Source organism: Haliaeetus leucocephalus, unplaced genomic scaffold (assembly GCF_000737465.1).
Source record: "Haliaeetus leucocephalus isolate CR32 unplaced genomic scaffold, Haliaeetus_leucocephalus-4.0 Scaffold110, whole genome shotgun sequence".
NCBI lineage: Eukaryota > Metazoa > Chordata > Aves > Accipitriformes > Accipitridae > Haliaeetus > Haliaeetus leucocephalus.
Genome location: NW_010972546.1, coordinates 476,099 through 496,167, shown reverse-complemented (window position 1 = coordinate 496,167; position 20,069 = coordinate 476,099). Strand labels below are relative to the sequence as shown.

At 58.0% G+C, this 20,069-nt stretch overlaps 3 protein-coding genes and 1 non-coding gene across 10 annotated transcripts; 2 read left to right on the top strand and 2 right to left on the bottom strand.

Moving 5' to 3' along the window:
* The first annotated feature begins 44 nt into the window (after nt 1-44).
* On the top strand, nt 45-116 carry TRNAQ-UUG. The gene has a single exon. It is a non-coding gene; the product is annotated as a tRNA-Gln (tRNA).
* A 2,693-nt stretch (nt 117-2,809) lies between these two features.
* Nucleotides 2,810-3,320, bottom strand: GNGT2 (guanine nucleotide binding protein (G protein), gamma transducing activity polypeptide 2). The gene is made up of 2 exons (XM_010585489.1): nt 3,237-3,320; nt 2,810-2,935 (listed from the first exon to the last, which is right to left on the bottom strand). The coding sequence occupies exons 1-2, from the start codon at nt 3,318-3,320 to the stop codon at nt 2,810-2,812; spliced, it is 210 nt and encodes a 69-aa protein (XP_010583791.1).
* Nucleotides 3,321-5,839: 2,519 nt separating this feature from the next.
* Nucleotides 5,840-10,417, top strand: ABI3 (ABI family, member 3). The gene is made up of 8 exons (XM_010585488.1): nt 5,840-5,971; nt 7,015-7,182; nt 8,041-8,217; nt 8,905-8,987; nt 9,127-9,222; nt 9,620-9,804; nt 9,937-10,071; nt 10,257-10,417. The coding sequence occupies exons 1-8, from the start codon at nt 5,855-5,857 to the stop codon at nt 10,415-10,417; spliced, it is 1,122 nt and encodes a 373-aa protein (XP_010583790.1). The 5' UTR covers nt 5,840-5,854.
* Nucleotides 10,418-11,127: 710 nt separating this feature from the next.
* Nucleotides 11,128-18,986, bottom strand: PHOSPHO1 (phosphatase, orphan 1). Of its 7 annotated transcripts, XM_010585486.1 has the most exons (4): nt 17,782-17,947; nt 16,752-16,854; nt 13,985-14,055; nt 11,128-13,264 (listed from the first exon to the last, which is right to left on the bottom strand). In XM_010585486.1, the coding sequence occupies exon 4, from the start codon at nt 13,253-13,255 to the stop codon at nt 12,503-12,505; it is 753 nt and encodes a 250-aa protein (XP_010583788.1). In that variant the 5' UTR covers nt 13,256-13,264; nt 13,985-14,055; nt 16,752-16,854; nt 17,782-17,947; the 3' UTR covers nt 11,128-12,502. The 7 variants fall into 7 exon arrangements, with proteins under 7 accessions (XP_010583788.1, XP_010583782.1, XP_010583784.1 ...); XM_010585480.1 differs by lacking the exon at nt 13,985-14,055 and having other exon boundaries at nt 17,052-18,986; XM_010585482.1 differs by lacking the exons at nt 13,985-14,055; nt 17,782-17,947 and adding an exon at nt 18,270-18,986.
* Between the last annotated feature and the right edge of the window lie 1,083 nt (nt 18,987-20,069).

Below are 20,069 nucleotides of genomic sequence, written 5' to 3'. Positions count from 1 at the left end.
CGGTGGGGTAGACTGAGGGCGCGGGGCCGGGCTGTGGACGTAGCGGTCCCATGGTGTAATGGTTAGCACTCTGGACTTTGAATCCAGCGATCCGAGTTCAAATCTCGGTGGGACCTCGTGTTCTTTTTGCACCGCCGACGACGCCGTGGCCGCTAACGCGGCGGGAGGGCCGGCGGCAACCGGGACCGGGGGCAACACCGGGTGTGTGTCGTCACACCCCCCCCCGTCACTCCTAACGCCCTCCCGGCCCCCGCCGGGCTCCATTTTGTGCGGGGGCGCCGGCTCTTCAATGCGCATGCGCGGGAGCGGCGGGGCGGAGCAGAGGCCGGCAGGGGCTCTCTTAGCTTCGATTGGGCGAGCGGACTGACACTCTTACCTCTCCGCGCTGCTATTGGCTGGAAGCGCGCTCGGCTCCGCCTCCCAGCGCGCATAGAGTGTCGCGACACCGTGTGGAGGCCGCTGCGGTTTCGCGAACGCGGGTGGGCGGCGTGAGGGGGCCTCGAGGCGGGGACCGACCCCAAAGACCCGGCCCTGGTTTAAGCCTCTGTTGGGCCAGAAGCGTCCCGAATCCCTTCAGCAGCGGCTTAGCCGGCTCTGACGCAGGTTTCCAGCCGTTTAACATCGATTAACGGGGTCAATCCCCTCCGAGAGCAGGAAAGCGGGCCGCATCCGGGTTATCGGCCCCGGATTAGGGGCAGCCCGAGCTCCGGTGCTCTGCTTTGGCCTAGGAGCCGGACCCCGGTGAAGCTGCTTTCCTCAGGGCCACCGGCCCCTGCAACCCTGCCCCTCGCTGCCGCAAGAAAGACAGAGGCCACGCTCGAGCTGGCAGGTTTATTTAGCATCTGTAAGAGAGAACAAAACCACCTTCATTTTTTTGGTTTTTTTTTTTTTTTTTTTTTTTTGGCTAGGGAGGTATTGCGGAGGGGAGCGGTGGGGAAAAGCCTCTTTTCCTTGTGTCTGTGCTCTGTCAGGGAACCCCCCGGCTTGGGGTGTCTCTGGGGTTGAAGTGCCACGGGACCCCCTCGGCCCCACGGATGCAGCGCTGAGCAGGGCCGGTCCGTTGATGAGACCAAGCAGGAAAATGCCACTCCAAGTGGGTTCAAAAGCAATTTCCCTGCAAGCATAGCATTTAGACTAGTCCCAGGCCTATCTCCGCGCGTTCCTGGAGCTCCAGCAGCAGCCACCAGCATCGCCGCAGACCCCACACCCTTCCCACCATGCAGCAGGTACCTGCTGCACTCTGGCCTCTTCCCAAACACTGGCTGGAAGAGGTTTGTTCCTGCCTTGAGTTTGCAGCCATCGTCTTCTCCGTGTCTAAATCTGCCATGGGAGATGTGTAACCTCTGGGCAGAGGCTGTCTGAGCCTCAGGGGAGTGTTTCACTGCGGGCCCCGAGGGCTGCTGCAATGTCAGAGGTGGGTGAGCATAAAGCAGAAGCGGGATGGGGACAGCCTGCGGCAGGGACAGGACCTGAGAAATGAAAAGAGCTGCTGCTTCTGTTTGGGGTTGATTGTCTGGGGAAGTTTTGAAAAGTTTTCCCAAAGATAATATGTAGCTGTAATGGATTTAAAAAACAAACAAGAACAAAAAACCCCAAACTTCCCTCAAAAAAACCCCAAACAACAAACCCCACAAATCTTCCTTGAAATATCACCCTACTGAACTCAGAAGCTGGCTGTGCACCAGCTGATGTGCTTTTTTCTATTAAGCAGGGGATGAAATTTGTCCTAGGAGAAAAGCTGTCCTTGGGAGCAGGAGGATCATGGCCTGGCATTGCTAGCTTACGGCTTGGGGAGTCCTATCTTGTTCCAAGGAGCTGCTGCCCCCCAAACTGCCTGCTCCGAGTCATCTCTATCACTAACGGGACATGGTGGGATGAGACCTTGCAGGCCTTCTGCCCATATGGGGCCCGGCTGTAGCAGCAGACAGGAGCTGACGAAGCAGAGGCAGTGCTTGGAGCTACCCCAGCCACAGGCAGGACCTGACAGTCCTGGGCTTGCTTTCCCATGGCTGCCAGGGGGTTTCCAGGGAAGGAAGCTAGACCGAGAGGCTGGGTGAGGGTTTAAACAAGCTGCCTGGGGCCTCTCTTCTTCACACGCCCTGCCCTGTATTGGGTGAAGCCCACCCAGCCCTGCTCTAGCCGGTCTCTGGCTCTTGATGCAAGGTGCATGGTGGGTGCAAGGCGTAGGCTGTAGGAGTGGTGGGCAGCGGCGGTCACCGGCTGGGGGGGATGCATGGGAATGAAGAGAATAAAGCTTCAGACCCCTGGAAGCCTCAAAGCAGTGGGGTGGGTATTGCCCTCCTGTGCCAGATGGGAAAACTGAGGCACCGAGAGAAACTGATTTGAGCAAGGTCCTGCTTGGGAGGCTTTTCTGCTGCAAGCTGGGGCTCGGCTCCAGGGTTGGGCTGCTTGGAGAAGTCTGAGACCAGACAGAGCTCCGTGGTTTCATTAAAGCCCCATTTGCTGCTGGCTGCTAAAAAATGCAGAAGTTTTGCTTGCAGGAAACCAAACGTAGATCAGCCGTGAGAGCACAAAAGCACACACTGCGCTGGCTGCTGAACCTCATCTCCGGTGGCAGTGGGGGAATTTTTTTTCCCTTTTTTTCTTTTTTTCTTTTGTTTTCTTTTTCCCCCCCTCTTTTTTTCTTTTTTTCTTTTTTTTTTTTTTCCTTTTGCTGTCCTTTAGATGCGCTATGCTTTGGTTCTGGATTCCCCAGCGCCGAGGTCAGACTACAGGGAAAGCAGGTTTCTGACAGTCTTGGCTTGCACGTAGGAACATCCCTGTGCCCGGTGGTGACAGCAGCAGCGGGTCAGCTTATCGTACAGCCCCCCTTCTCCTTAAAGGGGTTCTTGTCCTCGGGGACTCCTTTCAGCAGCGGGTCCTCGCCCGCCATGGACTCGATGTACTCCTTGATCTCTTTGCCAGTCTTGGAGACCTGCCAAGGAAAGAAACACTCCGTGTGGGTTACGGGATCGAATCCTGACGGCAGAGCTGTGCTCCTGCTCATCAGCTACCTACAGACCCATTTGTGCAGCCAAGAGAGGGGAACCATGGCCATGAACATCCCACCCAGCATGGGATGTCCCCAAGGTGCTGTGGGGACCTCACCAGGTGCAGGGCTGCAGCCCCTGGGCTCTGGGACATGGGCAAAGCTTTTACTTTGCAGCAATTGTGCTGGTCAGGTCAGAAAGTTACCCTGGGGAATGGCCCCTTTGCGCTTTGGGTGGAAGACTCACCATTTGCCTCTCGTTCTTCACTTCCTTCTTCAGCTGATCCAGCTCCATCTTCAGCAGCTCTTTCTCTGTCATGTCCTGAGCCATTTTGCCCTGTAACCGCAGGGAAATGGCTCGTTATTAGCGTATAGCTGGGCTTCTCCCAGGGCACATTAGGACTATTGCTTCGGCCCTAATAGTATTGCAAACACGGCTAACGTCTCAGCTACCCCCATGGTGAGAGATGGGCTGATGCTAAAAGAAAACCGAGGCAGGAGGCACCTTTTAAAATCCTTCTTGTAACATCTGCTGTAACCAGATTTTTGTTTGCTTGTTCTCAGCAGGCACATTGAGCGACAGATGCACTTTGAGGGCAGCAGAGGAGGATCCAGTGTGGTTTTTAAAGAGGACTTTGCTACCACGGAGGCCGTTTCCTCAAGACATGAGGTGGCCAGCTGAGCCTTGAGAAAAGCCGCTGCCTTGGGGCTATCAGCGCAGCAGCCTTGTAGGAGAACCTGGATGCCCAGGTCTGCAAACTAGACTTTCCTGATCAGGGTCCTGTGCCTGGGCAAGAGCATCTTTGCAGGTTTTCTAAGGAACTAAATAGCTTTTTTTTTTTTCCTTCTTGTCCCTTCCCCCCCAGGTAAGCGATAACATGAATTACAGCCCCTTCATTGCTGTGAACTCGCCTATTTGAACACAGAGGCATTGCTTGTTGGGACTGAGTTTTTGGGGCCACCTGGGTTGGAAAAGCCCAGCTCTTTTTTTCATGAAAGCCCATCCAAGGGTTATGTGAGATTCCTGCACAGCTGGCCTGTGCTGCTGAGATTTGTTCCTGTGTTAAAACTTGGGTTTAAAAGCCTGGCCGCAACCTTTTAAATAAAAAAAGTAAATGTGATTAAGCTGAAATGTACCTTGGCCCTGCTTTGGAAGGCATCAGGCTTGCATGTCCCAAACCCTGCTGGTTTTCTGCAGCTCCTCTCATGGCATGTGTGCCCAGTGCTCCTCTCCCTATTGATGCTCTTGGGGCACAGCCAACTCCAGGAGATGCTCGCAGCAGAGCGCGAGGAGCCGAAAGCTGTTACAGCTGTAATACCGACCCACAGAGAAGGTGACTCCTAAACTAGGTGGACCCCATGATGCCATTTGTACCTAGAGGGAGCAAAGCCACTTACCTCTGGGGACAAGGACTGCCCCTCTCAGCAGTAGAGACGTTCAGAGATCCATCCGAGAGGAGACACTGTCAACTGAGCCCTTGCTCTCTTGCTCCAGGCTTTGACTGAGCCCTTGCTCTCTTGCTCCAGGCTTGAAGACTCTTTCAGCTCTCTGGGAGGGTAGTGGAGAGCAGATGTCTTTGGTCCTTAAGCTGATAATAGACTCAGGAGAATAAGCTGGTCAGGTGTTGGGAATTAGCCTCAAAGCCAGGGGTAATTGGTGGTGAGGATGGGGGAGGAAGGGTGAGGTGGAGAAGTGCAGAAGTGCTTTGTGAGACTGGGTGGCTGGGACACCTGGGAAGCCCTTGAGCCTCTGCTATGGGTGTCTGGGTCCTGCCCCAGTTGGGGCAGAGGGAGTGACCCCTGTGAGAATCGGAGCAGCTTTCATTGAGTTTCGGAGGGGATGGAGAGGAGGGGAGCTGGGGCGAGGGGACCTCAGGGGGCTGGTGCAGCCTTGTCGGGGGCTGGGAGCAGCTTGGGCGGCTCTCGGTCCTTCAGGGTGTGAGGAGATGGGCTGGTGCTGGAGGAAATTCATCATTTCCCTTGTCCTTGTGCTGGTGCGGCTGCGGGCTCAGGAAGGGCTGAACCCTTAACGTGGGTTTTGCTCCTGTCTGGCCAGAGCAAAGTCGGTGGGGCTGAGGACAGAGCCCTGGAGATCCCAAGGAAGCACCTGCGGGGGGAGGAGGAGAGGGTGGAGGGGGATTTCCCAAGCACTGGGAAAGTGGGAATTTCCTGCCCTCCACACAGCCTCACCTGTGGGGATGTGAAATGTTGTTAGCAAAGCACGGAGAAGGACGCGCTGTCCCGGACAAAGGAAGGATGGGTGCCTCCGTGGGGTCACTTGTCACATCGCTCTGTGCCCTGAGCTGAGCGAGGTCCGGGTGACCGGAGCGATGCTGCATAGGGTGCGCAGGGCTTTTCCAGGGAGGAGGACCTGGCAGTTGAAGCACTGCCCTTGGCTGTATCTCTTGCCCGGCCGATAAAGGCAAAGGGAAGGAAATCGCCCTCCTGGCTCGACCCCAAACCCACCAGGAGGGTGGCAGCGGCTCACGGAGGGTGGGTGCGGGTGGTAGAGATGGGGGGGGTCAGGATCTTTTTCAGTCGCTCACCCCCACCCCGCGCTGCCGGTTCCTCCGTGACTCACATCCTCCACCGTCACAGCCGCTCTCAGCCCCTGCCCCGGTGGGGTCACCACCAGCCGTGGCCGGGGGCTGCCCCCCCCAACGCATCCCTCATGGAGCTGGGGCCACGCTGGTTTTCCTCGCCACCCCCAGTAAAGGTGGCCAGGGTGGGTTCCATCCCTGCGGGGTGTCCCTTGGGGGGAACGGGGACACCGCAGCACCCACGGGCCCTGCGTCAGCACGGCCGCGAGCTTCAAAACCCAGCGCCGGGGCGGCCGGGGAGGAAGTGGGAACCGAGCCCGGCATCATGTCGGAGCTGGAGCAGCTGCAGCAACGTGACATCCCGGCAGGCCGGCAGGTCCTGCGCGACCACCACTGCAACCTCCACAGGGTCGCCGACTACTGCGAGAGCAACTACCTGCAGGTAAGGGGGACGGGGACGTCGCAGGACGAGCTGCGGATTTGGGGCTGGGCGTGATGCTGGGGACAGCCGGGAGCCCTGGTGAGATGGTGGTCCTGGAGGGGTGGCTGGTGGGTCATGATGAAGGCTCTGCACCCGGAGATGGAAGCCTGAGCATCCCTGGTAGCTTCCTACCAAGTGTTGCGTGCCACTGTTTGTTTGGGGTTTTTTTTTTTTCCTTCCTGCCTCAGTTTCCCCGCTTGCTGCACAGCAGCTTTTCTGCTCAGCTCTCAGAGTGGGTTTGGGATGAAAGGAGAGTCCTCCGGGGCTTTGATGCCTCCAGAGAAGCTCTGGGAGGGGACCAGGGACACCAGTGCCCCCCCAGGCTGTCCCCAGGCTGTCCCCAGGGTTTCAGAGGTGCCTCCTGGCAGGGCAGAGGCGAGCTGGGTGCCTGCACACGCAGAGCAAGCGTGAAGCTCTGCTGCTGTCTGTGACCCTCCTCCTCCCTGCCTGGCCCCCACTGAGGGAAGGGGGGGGCAGGAGCTTTTGAGATGAAATAGGAGGGAAAAGGCTCGTTCTGGCCCTCTTTGCTGGGGAGGGTGTCTTGGCCCCCTGTTCCCTGGGTGCTTTGCAGAATCTGTGTCAGCGGCTCGCTGCCTCGAGCCAGACCCAAGGCTGCTCTCAAGGGATTGGACCCGCCGGAGCGGAGCTGAAGGGGAAACGTGCTGAACTATTCAGAGAACCGAGACGCTGTCCCCAGCACAGCTGGTGGCATGGCCGGCTGTCCCCAAGGGTGGCCGGAGACTGAGCCGGGCACTTGGCTCTGGCACCTGCCAAAATGGCAGCATCCCAGGGAGGAATTACGGGGAATCCCTGGTGCTGGAAAAGCCGAGCACCGCTGCCTGACGGGTGCCCGTGTGTCCTGGCGGAGCCAGAGGAAGTTTGATGCATTTGGAAAGCAGAAGGAAGCATCTTTGCTACCGTGTGACTCCAGCGTGTGAAGACACGGAGGGTAGCGGTGGTTGCACGGGGTGGGCTCATCCCACCGACTGGTTTTCCCCCTCCAGGCGAGCGACAAGCGGAAGGCGCTGGAAGAAACGATGGCGCTGAGCACGCAGTCCCTGGCCAGCGTGACTTACCAGGTCAGCAGCCTGGCCACCACCTTCCTCCGGTTGCTGGACCTGCAGACGGCCGAGGTGCGGAAGGTAGAAGCCGACATCGCCTGCGTGGCCCAGGTGGGACCATCCTCCGACCGGTGCCGATGCATATTGGGATTTGGGTCCTGAGAAGGGGGTGGGCTCTGGGAAAGGCGTTTGGGCAGCTCGAAGGGGCTGAAGACCCTCCTTCCCTGCAGCTTCAAGAGCCCATCAGCCCCCCCTGTAGCATCACCTTGCAGTGGAAATGCAAGACCATCTCCTTGGGTGGTGGTGGTGGGGGGTCACCCAATGCGCCATGGGGGAACAAGTCTACCTGGGGCTGGGAAACTGGTCTCTGGGCTGTTTTCCCAGTCTGGGCACTTGCAAATCCCAGTGGAGGGGACTGTAGGATCTGCCCGGGAAATCTCAGAGGAGCCAAAGTGGAGTGATGGGGCTTGGACCGTTGGACTGGCTGCCACGCTTTTCCCTTGCTGGGGCCTGGCCTTGTCCTCCTGGAGCTTAGGGACACCAACGTGGAGTCCCGTGGCCACCCGCCCTCTTCCTGGCTCTTGGAAGCCACCTGGAGCCTTTCCAGCCACGAGAAGAGATGGGACCCTGTGGTCACACTGGAAGCAGCAGGAAAACAGCTTATGGGTGGCCGAGGCTCACACATCCCCCCCGCCACTGCCTTGTCCCCCCGTCCCCTGCTTTAGGAAGGGCCAGATCTGCTGTGGTGGCATCAAGGGCATCACTCACCCTGCTGTGATGGAGCAGAGCAGGATCTGCCCCTGTGGCTTTGGCCGGACCAGGGGGTTTAGGCTCAATCCTGATTCTTCCCTGCAAGCCCTCCCTTAGAGGCAGGGAGATGGGGCCGGGAAGGGTGGTGGGACTTTGAGGAGGCAGCAGGAGGCGAGGAGAACCTGGGATGGGACAGTGGGGACAGTGTTATCTCTGCAGAGGGTTGACATACACAAAGAGAAGGTGTCTCGCCGGGAGATCGGCTCATTGACTGTCAGCAAGAGGTTCCCGTCCTACCAGAAGATCGTGCCGCCCCCCAGCCCACCCTGCCTGGAGCCCTACTACAGGAAACCCCTCAACTTCAGTGTCCTGGATGACATCGGCCACGGCATAAAGGTCAGCCCAGGGCTAGGAAGATGTCCCACAGGGATGAGGGGGCTTGGATGGGCTTTCTTGGTCCCCAGTGTGCGCTGATGGGTGCACAGATGGGTTCAAACCCCTCCTCGATGGAGAAGCAGGGTCTCTCTGTGCCCCACAGCCCACTCCGGGACTCATCCCGCTGAGGCTTGGTGGTCCCAGCGTGGGGAAGGAAGGGGGGGGACCCGCTCCAATACAGCAAAGGGAAACTGAGGCACACAACACTCAGCAAAAGCCATCAGCACCGCTAGGGCCGGTACCGAGCCGTGATGCTCTCACCCCCACGGTGCCTTTCCCAGCATCGAAACCACCCGCGCAGGAAGGCACCCACGGCGGGGGTGAGGGGGGTGGGGTGTTGTTTTGGCGGCCTCGCAGGCGCGAGCCCCCAGCGAAGCCGCCGTGGGGCTGGAGGGGAAGTGGTGGCACTGGGGACGTGGTTCCCACGGTGGCAGGCGCCTCTCGGCTGCCTCCGCACCGCAGTGCCGGTGGCTCCTTCCGCTCGGCTTTTCCCATCGAGGCGGGGGTCCGGCAGAGACCTTGGGGTGCTGCTTCCCCTGGAGGTGGGTGGGGGGTGGGAATGGGGGTGTCACAGCCCTCTGGGACTCAATGGGTTTGCGGGGGAAGCTGCGGCCACCATCACGTCTCCGTGTCTCCCTGTGCCCGCAGGATCACAGCACCCAGCTGTCCCGCACGGGCACCCTGGCTCGGAAGGGGATCAAATCGGCGACGCAGGCTACGGGCACCCTGGGGTGAGGATGGGTGTGGGGTCGGGAGTTTTGCTTTTCTGTGTCACCGAGCGGTGACACGTGGCATGGGGTTAGCCATTGGGGTCTCATCCGGGGTCCTGCTAGCCGGGCTGGGGGGGGTCATCGGCCGCTCTGCCCGCAGGAGAAGCACCCGTGCCCCTGAGCCCATCCAGCCACCCGTGGTTCCAGAGGGCAAGATCTCCGCAGCTTCTTCCACCTCCTCGCTGATATCCATCAGGTACCGGCGCTGCCCGGTGGGTCGGGAGGGCCTGGGGGGGGGGGTCCGGAGAGCAGCCACTGTCGCCCCTCTGCTCAGGGGAGGTCCTGCTGCAAAGGGGTTTTGATGAAAAAGATGGGGTTTGGGGAGTGGGAGATTTGCTACCCTGGGCGGTGCTTGTCTTTAGAGCAAAAATAGCCCTTACAGAGAGGGTCCCCAATGGGGAAACTGAGGCACGGGGTGGGGAAAGGGTTTGTACACGGATGCCGGGATCTCCTGCCCACACGGTGACGGCAGTGAGCGGCACCCCGTCCTGGCACAGAGCAACTGTCTGTATTCAAAGAGTGAGGGGGGCAAAGCCAGCCCCCCCAGCCTGGCCTCCCACCTTGACACCCCTGCTCCTCCACCCCAGCCCCAGCTCAAGCGGAGCCCCGGCAGCCCCCGCTGAAGGCATCCCCGTGCCGCCGCCACCACCGCCGCTCCCCTCCCTGCCGGGGCCATCGCCATCGCCCGCCATCCCACCGCCCCCACCTCTCCCCGGGGACCTGCCCCCGCCACCGCTGGGGGACCTGGCTGTGCCCCCACTGGACCTTATGCCCCCAGGTGAGTGCTCGGTGGTCCAGGGATGCTCAGCATGGAGGGGTTAGTGGGGAGGTGGGGGGCTGTATGTGGCTTCTCTCCCCCCTCTGCCATGGAGCCCTGCATCCCCCATCGATTTTGGCGGGGTTTTGCCAGCCCCCGATGACCTTGAGCCACCGCCGCCGCCGCCGCCACCAGCTTTGCCCGACTTTGAGGATTTGGCCCCACCACCACCACCACCACCCGCCGCAGAGGACCCCCCCTGGGTCCCAGAGAGCTACCTGGAGAAAGGTATGATGGATCCCCCCCTCCCCGATCTCTTTGCCATGGTGCTTTTGGTTGAACCCCTACCCACAACCATGGCACTGAGGGTCCAACTCTGCCCCAGCATCGGCCGGGGCTGGGATGGCGAGCGATGCCGTGGTCTGCTCACGTCCTCCCCGGTGGTGGCTTGTCCCCTCTCCCCCCTCTCACAGTGGTGGCTCTCTACCCCTACACGCGGCAGAAGGACAACGAGCTCTCCTTCCAGCCCGGCACCCTCCTCTTCGTCACGCGGCGGTACTCGGACGGCTGGTGCGAGGGCGTCATGGGCGAGGAAGTGGGTTTCTTCCCCGGCAATTACGTGGAGCCCTTTTGAGCACCGAGATCGGGCAGTTCCCCCCCCAAATCCCCCAATCCGGATCATCCTGAGCAGGGCTCTGCTTTGCCTTTCAATGTCGGCTTTGCACAGCTGGGGTTTCGCACAGCTCAGCCCTCGCGTGGGCAGCTGGACTGGGTGCCACTGCTGGCACCCACCAGCACCCACAGCATCCCCCTGCCCGGTCCCTTTCCCATCTTGCTTTTCTTTGTGTTTTTAACGACAGCAGCACTGGCTGCTGTTGGTGCTGGGAAGGTTTAGCACCGGGACACAGCAGCTTTTTCAGCTGATGGAAACGCGGCGCATGGCACGGTGATCCCGTGGGCTGACCCTGGTGATGCTCCCGGCCCCGGAGCGAGGGCGGCACAGGACCAAAGGCCAGATAGAGGAGAAGGGCCAAACACCCGCAGGGACAAGGAGAAGAGCAGCACCCAGCTGTGGCCCCAGGGAACCTGCCTGCTGTCCCCATCAGCTTGAGACGCAGAGGGGGATGAGCCAGGGCCCAATCCTGCACCAAAGGGGTCCCCATAGGGTCCCCTGCAGATCATCGCTTGCAGCCTGGCCCTGCTCTGCTGCTCCCCCTCCAATGCCATTTCCCCCCGCCCCCCACCTTTCACCAGCCCAAGGAAGAGAAACAACATGTATGTGCAACTCAGAGAGCCGTTTCACACCCAGGTTTATGTCCTGGATACAAACAACTTGTGTATCTGTAATATATAGATATATATCTATATACATATATATGTATTTTTTTAATTCCATGGCTTTAAGTTCCACACAGTTGAAGAGGGTCCAGAGGAGGAAGAACAAAGACGGGGGAAATGAAACAGAGGAACAACTCAGGGCTGCTTTGGTTATTTCCTTACTGCTCAGATTTGCTGTCAGGGTTTCTACGCTTTGGAGGAATTACGAGCCACCCTCAGGGGCCGGTAAGGCTGTGGATAAATCCAGGAGAAGCCAACACCAGAGAGCAGCAAATACTGTGGGTCCCCCCCTGCAGAGTGCAATTAGAAGGGGCAATTAATACTGCAGCGGGGCGGGGGAACAGGGGTTTGGCCTCCAGGGACCCGATGGCAGGAGAAGTGCTCACAGCACCGCACCTCCCGCGGGGAGGTTTGGCACCTCTCGACGAGGTCAGGAGGGAAATCAACCCCTGGGTTAAAAGGAATTCGATACGATCCAGCAAACACAAGGACGTGACTGGTAATGGCTTAGAGAGAGGAGGAACCTGTCCACCCTGGGGACACGGGGGACGTTTTACCCTGCAAGCAGAAGCAGAGGATGGAAGTGGAAGGCAAGGGCAGGTCCTCCTCCCCGCAGCGGGATGCGGTCGCTGTGCCCATGCTCTGGGCAAGTGGGTGGGGATGGGCACTAAAGGTTTTTTCCAAGGTACCACCTTTCCAAAAGGTTTCCTGTCCCTCACGTCATGGTTTTTTTTCAGAGCATAAAGTCTCAAGGGACAATTTACTCCATCGCAAGGCTCAGCGGCTGAGCCAGGAGCTGCCCTGCTCAGGCAGGGTGTGAAGGGCAAACTGGGGAGCTCAGGCAGCACGAATTTCCCAGATTAAATTTCCAGTGGCCTCACGAAATGGCAAGGAGACCTCAAGCATCAGGTTCAAGGCAACAGCACGCAGCTTCTGGCGTGGCCGGTGCAGGTCAGGCAGGCGAGGGGGATGAAGGTAAGAGGAAGCATGTGCAGGGCCCAGCCCGTGGGGAGCTGGCTTCTGGTCTTTTAGGAATTGCTCTTGTAAAGTCAAAAGGGAAAGAAAGGAAAAAAAGAAAACCCACAACCAACAATAAGAAAATCACCACTAGTGTTGGCAAACACCCACGGTGGAGTAGATGTCCGAGCTGCATAGAGAAGGCGTCATCTCAACATGGCAGGGGAAGGAGAAGGGAGGACCTAGAGAAAGTGCTTTAATCGCCAGAGAGAAAGGAGCTTGGGGAGGAAAGGCAGGAAAGTAACCCGGGAGCGGGGGCTGAGCGAGCAGCGCCGATGAGCGTGGGGTACACGGTGCGACCCCCCCCCGCCAGTCTTCTCCTTTCCCAGCTGCTTATAGTATGCAAGTCTCTTCTGAGCCAGCCTCAATACTTCTTCTTGAGGACCTCCTGGAGATAGCGGGCGACCTCTGTGGCTGACTCCCAGGGGACAACAGTGGCCTGGAAGGCTCCAGGCTGCTGCTTCTCCATCTCTTGGGTCATTCGGTGCATGGGGTAGCCCTTCCGCGGGAAAGCCACATCAGCTGAAGTCAAAGTCGCGGAAGGGCAGAAGTCATTGGCACCGTCTCCCACGTAGAAGACCCTCTCGAACTCCACCTCCTCCTGGGCTCTCTCCGCCAGGTACTCTGTTAGGATTTTGCGTTTGCACATGTTGGCCGGGCAGTCAAGGCACTTATGGCTGTGGTAGGGCCCCAAGGTGAAGTACCCCCTCTTGTCAAAACCAGACGGGTTGCTGAAGATCTTGCGGAAAAGGGAGTAGAAACCGGCTGCCCTCAGACTGCATTCGATGCCGAACATGTTGGCATCAGAGATGAGGATGATCTCGAAGAGCTCGTGGTTCTTGGAGAGGAACTGGAAGAGCTCTGGCATGCCAGGGGACAGGGGGATGTTCTCGTAGACAGTCTTGAAGTCCCCCATCTTGACCCCCTGGTCCCCCATGTACGCCAGGACGCGCTGCATGTACTCGTTGTAGAAGCCCTCGCGGAAGGTCTGTCGGATGTGCTCCGGCAGCGCCTGCCCCGGTGCCGCCCGGATGATGGAGTCATCGCTGTTCTCATTGATGATGGTCTCGTCGAAATCGAAGACGAGGAGGTATTTGGGAGGCCGGGAGCTGGCCATACCAACACCCTGCGAGGTGGAAGGATAACGCCCAGCCGTTAGTTCAAGGCACTTTGCTTCGGCCCTGGCACAGCGATGGTGGCAACCGCAGTAGCAAGAGGCTGCCAGCGCCACAGAATGATGCTCCTTGGCTACCTTACCCCCAGGCAGCTTATTAGCCCAGCTGGGCTTGGGGGGGGCTAATCCCCTGCTGACATACCTCAGCCCCAGCCCTAAGGCGTTTATCCTGCCTATAAAGAGATCATTTTGTCACTGCTAATCCTGGTCCTGCCATCAAGGCGGTCACTGGGCCGAGCAACAGCCGCACACGTCCTCCCAAGGGAGACGAGGACAGGCTGTGCCTTGGGGTGGTTTGTGCAGGGAGGGTCCTCAGCAGAGAGGAGGGGAGGTTTACTCCCCAACCTGCTCCCATCCCACCTCTGAAAAGGGTTTTGTGTCCCTGCAGACCCCTCTTGCTGCCAGGACAAGTTTGGCTCTTCCCGACAGATGAAAACATTTTGCAGGTTGATTTTTGCTCCATCACCTAGATGCAGTTTCTCCCTGGGTTGGGCTCCGCCGGCTCCCGAGAAGCCCGGGATAACTTGGAGCCACCTCCTGCGCTGCTTTAAAACCAAAATAAACCCACTCTGCCAACAAGGGTGCAAAGCTGGTGAGCCCCAGCCCAGCCTCCCGGTGTCCATCTGCTCCCCTCGGCTAAAAGCCACGATGGCCCCAGCGGCACCCGCTCACCTCCCGGCTGGTCCCATGCCGCCTGCGGCCAGAGATTTGCAGGATGGGGACACAATTCCTGCTCCCTGGCCCTGAGAAGAGAGGGAACAACCCCGTTCAGAGAGGACAAGACGAGTGAGAATGGCACTGACCTTAAACAGGCATGGCAGCCCAACGCCCTCACAGCACCTTTTCATTTTAAGACCATCACTCTGCAGGCAGCGTGTTGCTGAAGGCAGCGCTTAGGGCTCGCCGGGCTGCTCTCCTGACTGCAAACCATAAAGAAGGGGGAATTTGGTTAACGGCTTGGGTTTTCCCCAGCTGCCACCTTCGGGCACAGCACCAAATGGCACAGCACAGCCGGGCTCTACGTCCTGCAGCAAACTCCCAGGCTCAGGACCTTTTGTACCAGGAACGGAGGAATTAAAGGAGTCTCCGGAGAGCAGGGCGAGCGGGCAGACCCTGTTTAATGCTTCTCATCCTTCTTAATTCCCCCGAGCGCCAGGGCTTTGCCGCACATGAAAGCAGCCAGCAGAATGGCTCGGCAATAAACCCTGGCAACGCATGCCCTGTTCCAAAATTGCCCTGATTTTCTTCCAGTATAATTAGTTTGGGGTGTTTCTTTTAATGGAGTAATTATCCTGGAATGAAACTGGGTGCCCAGACAGCTCAGGTGAGGATGTGCCAGTCTGCTGCCCCAGAGCAAAGGCAGAGCCCAAGTTACTTCTCCTGAATTTTGCCGACCTCTTGTGGTCCACAGCGATCAAAGCAGAGTGATGGGAAACCTCAAAAAACCAACCTCGCAGCCAAACCCGGCTGAAAACTCAGCCGGGTGGTTAGCGGGAGGAATAACAGACTGGGACACGGGAAATTTTAACTGGGCACTAGTAGCTCGGCTTAGCTGAGGCTAGGAGGATTTCAAAGATTTTTTTTGTCATCAGCATGACAACAGGAAGAGTTTTTCAGCTGAAGGTGATTTGTGTGGGATTTGTCTGGTTTGATGCCCAGCATCAAACTATTTTGGGCACAAATGCAATTCATGAGTCTGCTAAAATAATAAACCACAACTGCAACTCAAAGGTGGCACACTGCAAAAGGAAGCGGGCATTCAAAATTAAACCCTGGGTTGAAATCTTGTAAAAGCAACTTTTTGTGAAATCTTCAAACCCAACACTAGTTATTTCTTTGTAGGAGCACCCATCAAAAGCCAAATAATGCTAGAGCCAGCCTGGGGGTGGGATTAGCCACCACGATTTTCAGGTCCAAACCAAGGGAAACAGGAAAAAAAAAAAAGATTAAACATGAAAGAGTAATTGTAATTTTTGTCATTATATTCTGAAGAGCTGCCAGCAGTGAGAAAATAATTTGGGTCTAAGCCTTAAGGAGACTTTGCGGTACCAATGCAGTGGCACGGGGAAAGAGCCCTGGAAGGGCTGGTTAACCCCGTGGACACCATTACAGGCAGCTGTAAGGGATGATGTGGACATAGGGAGCTAACCTGCCCCAAAAAAGCTCTTCTGGGCCCCAAGTTTTTGCATTTTGCAAAACAGGAAAGAATAACAGCACACATCTTGGATTTCGGGCAGATGAGGTCAAACACAGACCTCAACAGCAACCTCCGTGCAATCTATCGTCCCTTTAGCGCGTTTCAGCTGAGGTTCCCCAAATACCTTCCGTTTAGCCGCCTCTCCTGAATTAACCTTTTGTTATGTACATAGAAAAACTGACCTACAAGCTGGGGAAAAGCCAGTTTGGTCTCTTCTGGCTTATTTTTGCTCTCCCTCCCTCCAGAGCTGACCAGCACGAGGTCAGAAGTAGCATCGGCCGCCCTGATCTCACATTAACTTGTCCTCAGCAGAGCTCCCTGTGAGCTCTCGCCTCTCCTCCCCACTTCCCTGGAATCACTTTGCTCTCCCTGAAGCACCATAGGCACCAACAGCTCCAGCAGGGATAAATCCAGCTGCTCCCAAGAGCTGGAAAACAAAATCAGTTGCTCTACCAGGTTCCTTGCCCCAGTGTCTCCGGCACTGCAACCGCTGCTGCCCAGAGCCTCTCCCAGCCCAGGGCTCTGAGCCAAGCACCCTGACAGCAGCTTCTCCGTCATGGGGGAGGAAAGAAGCCACCAGACCATTTTCTACAGGATTTCTAAGGAAAACGATAATCCGTGAAGTCAGCTTGGACAATTGCTGCCCCCACCTACCGGCAGGAGATCGGAGCATTCCTGCCACGCTTCTGCAAAAGCCGCCTTCTGCTCTCAGCCATCCCCAACGCTGCTATTAATTGTATCAAAATGCGCATTGCTTTTATGCAAAGGAGAAATTGAAATCTAAGCCAGCATTAATTAGGGAATAAAGGTCCGGGGATGGGATTTCTCACCACCGGCCTCAGGGGGCTGTTGGGCAAATGACATCCTTCCCCCATGTGCTGTTTTCCCCTTGTGATACAGAAAAAGGAGATACCAGCGTTAGGAGCGACTCTTAATAAACCAGCGCTCATCCTCTCCGGCTAAAGACAAGCAGGCTGAGCTGTGGGGTCTGGCAGCGGCCACCTCAAACCCTGACTCTGCCCCGCGCAGGAGGAGAGCAGAGATGAGAAAAAAAATACTTCGCAAATCTCCCAGCCTTAAATTACCCTGTTAAATCCAGCCAGGAGCCAGCAGTGCCCGTGGGCACGCCGCTAGTGGCGTGGGATGGAGCAGCCGGCTCCATCCGGGGAAGGAAGAAGTGAAATCCCTGCAGGACCATGTCACCGCTTCCAGCAGAGCTATTTCTGCGCGGAAATGACTCACCCGGCGGCTGCCTCCCGGGAGCGCGTCCGTCCACCTTCTGCAAAAAAGGGACTCCCTCCAAAATAAAAGAAAAGCGGCCGCGCTTCCTAACATTATGCAAAGCCTGAATGTTGGAACAGAAAATAAAACAGATATTTTCTCATTAATCGCGGCAAACATAAAGGTTTAAACAAACTGAATTTGGGATGAGGGTCAAAATATGCCTGATAAAAGCGGTGAGCTGCTGGGCTCACGGCAAAAATAATTTCCCAGGGTAGTTCATCCCCAAAATCTCAATGTTTTCTTCCCCTCTGGCAATACCTCCAGCCATCCCCGGGATCTTTGTGCCCCGAAGAGGCCCAGGGAGGAAAGGTTGAAGCCCAGCAATATTCACTGCCCTCCTCATCTCTGCAGATCAGCTCTTGCTGCGCGTCCCGGCAGATCTCTGCACCGCCGGGCGACTTCGGGCTTAATCCCGTAATGGGTTCAGCGCAGGATGAGCTGCATGGAGAGGAGCAGCACTGCGCTACGTGCCCGCCCTTTGCTGCAGGATCAGGCCCTACGTGAGCCCCCATCGCACCCAAACGAGCGCGGACGGGGATCAGCACCTGATTTTGGAGCCGGGAACTGCTGAGCCTCAAAAGCGAAGGGCCACGGGGGCATTTCCCAATGGTGGGCACAGTCCCCGGGCTGGTTTTAATCACCTGGCGTACTCTGCTCTTGCCTGTTTTTAACCTTATAAAACCACTTGATGTTTTTGGTGTGTAAAACATGGGGTTTTTTTAGTTTTAACTCAAAACCCAAGCACTGACCTTTAGCAAACTCATTTGTCCACTCCCTAGGACAGTATTAATGGCAAAACAAGAGGACAGAGTCCTGCTGCCCAAAAAGCAAAGGAGAGGAAAACCTCCCTCCCGGGCACCACCAGGCATGTCATCAGGATCATGAGGCAATTTCACCGCTCCTGGAATAAAACCCGACCCGTTCCCATCCCTGGCCGTCTACACGGCTCCCGAAACAGAAGCAAATGAGCAAATAAATAACAAATCACCGGACAGCGGAGCTCGGAGGGGTTTCTCAGCCAGCCCCGACCCCCTCCATGTGCCCAGGTGCCACCTCGCCCCTTCTCGTGCTCCGTGGCTCCTGCTTCATCCCAAATCCCCCTGGCAGGGGCGAAGGGGAAGAGGAACGGGAAGGGGAACACCTTCCCCGGGGCCAGGGCTCACCCTGCTCGCCCGCACGGCTGCGACGCCGCGGCCGGTCACGTCGGGTTATGGGGATGGTCCTTTTTTTTTTTTAATGGTGTTTATTTTTCCTGCCACCTGCCAGGAAGCCGTGGCGTTACCGCAGCCAAAGGCTCCCGCTGCGGCCGTCGGGACCAGAGCTCTCCGCTCTGCAACAACAACAAAAAACCTGAAACAGGTGGTTTTGGCCCCAAAACGCTGCCGTTAGCAGGTGGCGGGTGCCGGATCGACGGCTGGTTTTGTGGGAGTCCCAAAACTGGAGTCCGGATTCCCAGCTACGGTGCCGCAGCCGTACCCGGGCAGATGCATCGTGCGGCTTTTCGCCCTCCCGGTCACCGGTGCCAGTACCGGCCCGGCGTCAGCTCCCTGCGGTCGGTGGTACCGGAACGGACAGCGGCTGCTGCTCCGGCTCCGGTACCGGCATCCCCCAGCCTGCTGCCCGGGAAGCGGGAGCAGTGCCGACTCACGCACGGCCGCTCCTCCGGTCCTCCCGGTCCCGGTGACGGTAACGGGGCTGACTCACGCACGGTCGGTACTGGGAGGCTCCTGCCCCGTCAGCACCTCCCGGTACCGGCACCAGTCACATACCGGTCCTCCGAGAGTCCAACCGGGTGGGGACTCTCCGGTACCGGCATCAGCCGCCCCGGTCACCGCAGGGTCCTACCGGATCGGCACCTCCCGGTACCGGCACCAGCCACCCCCAGTCAGCGGAGACCCCCACCGACTGGGCACCTCCCGGTACCGGCAGCAAGCCGTAGCGGATCGGCATCTCCCGGTGCCGAGAGCCGGTACACCGATCCTCGGAGCCTCCTAACCAGGTCGGCACCTCCCGGTACCGGCCGCCCCGGTGCAGACTCACGCCTGATCAGCCCCCGGAGCCTCCTTACCGGGTCGGGAACACCCGGTTCGTCCCGGTGCCGGTGGGTGTGCAGGTAGCCCGGCGTCTTGGGCCGTAAACGGGGCCGGGAACCGGTGGCTGGGGAGCGCGGTCCGGCCCGGTTCGGTGCGGCGGGGCCGGCGCCGCTGCCGGGGCTGCAGCGAGCGCGGCCCCTTTAAAGCGACGCAAACGGAGCGGCGGCGCGCCTCCGCGGAACAACCGCAGTCCCTTCACGTCACTACCCGGAGAGCCAATAGCAGCCACAGCGGCGCGTATCAAAGGAGGCGGTGCCCGCCAGAACCACGCCCCCACTCCGCAGGGAGGGGGGAGCGGCTGAGCGCGCTCTTCCCCCCCGCCCTCCCCGCTAATAGCGCGTTAGCGCAGGGTTTGCTCCCCAAAGTTGCAAAATCTTCAACAAGGAATAAAACCCTCCTAGAAATAGCCAACAGAGCAATTCTGGAATTTAGCCATTTGGCCCCAAAACAAGGGGTGAGCATAGGGGGCAACCCCCAAGACCAAGGGGTGCGCAGAGGCTCTGACCAAGAAAAAAAAAAAAAAACACAAATTCGCCCCCAAAACAAGGCACCCTCCCAAGCTCCGGGGACCCAGAGGCACCGTCCCCGGGCCGAGCTGCTGCCCACAGCCCGGGGCAGGGAGCCGAGGCTAATTTTAGGTGCTGGCTCTGCCCTGGGACACCGAATTGCAGGGTGTCCAGCCAGGCACAGAAGCAGGGCAGCCCCGGCAAGCATGGTCCACACCCCAAAAATACTCTCCTCGGCTCCGGCGTGGTGTTTAAGTGGTATCTTTGGTTTTGCAGCATGTCTAATTTGTACTGAAGTCGCCTGTGATAAAAAAAATAAGGCCAGTTTGTTCAAAGGCTGGAGGCAGAGGGTGTGGGCAGGGAGGGGACGCAGCAGCATGGCCTTAAAAACATGTAGTTAAAGAGAGCACCAGAGGTTGGGTTTTGTGTTGCTTTTTAATTAAAAATGTCTAAGAATGGAAGGACGCAAACAGAATTCAAAGGGTCTGGAAAAACCACAGTTTTCTGCTCCCTGCATGGGCTGGACAAGAGCCGTCTGCCCCTGTTGCTAGCTGCTCCGGGGAACGCCACGTTGTCCAAGCTCTCAAGCTGTAACCCCCCAATGCTCTAAAGTTTCCCCATTTTAGCAAAATTCAGTTCCAGCCCGAGCTGAAAACAGAGCTCAGAGCATTTCTGCA

Coding starts and splice junctions, on each gene's coding strand:
- ABI3 (XM_010585488.1), top strand. CDS start 5,855: ATGTCGGAGCTGGAGCAGCTGCAGCAACGTGACATCCCGGCAGGCCGG. Junction 8,988..9,126: donor CAGGCTACGGGCACCCTGGG/GTGAGGATGGGT, acceptor CTCTGCCCGCAG/GAGAAGCACCCGTGCCCCTG. Junction 9,223..9,619: donor TCCTCGCTGATATCCATCAG/GTACCGGCGCTG, acceptor CCCCAGCCCCAG/CTCAAGCGGAGCCCCGGCAG.
- PHOSPHO1 (XM_010585480.1), bottom strand. CDS start 17,503: ATGTTTTACACACCAAAAACATCAAGTGGTTTTATAAGGTTAAAAACA. Junction 16,855..17,051: donor GATCCCGGGGATGGCTGGAG/GTATTGCCAGAG, acceptor TCCAACATTCAG/GCTTTGCATAATGTTAGGAA. Junction 13,265..16,751: donor TCCCGGGAGGCAGCCGCCGG/GTGAGTCATTTC, acceptor TCCACCTCGCAG/GGTGTTGGTATGGCCAGCTC.
- GNGT2 (XM_010585489.1), bottom strand. CDS start 3,320: ATGGCTCAGGACATGACAGAGAAAGAGCTGCTGAAGATGGAGCTGGAT. Junction 2,936..3,236: donor TGAAGAACGAGAGGCAAATG/GTGAGTCTTCCA, acceptor TTTCCTTGGCAG/GTCTCCAAGACTGGCAAAGA.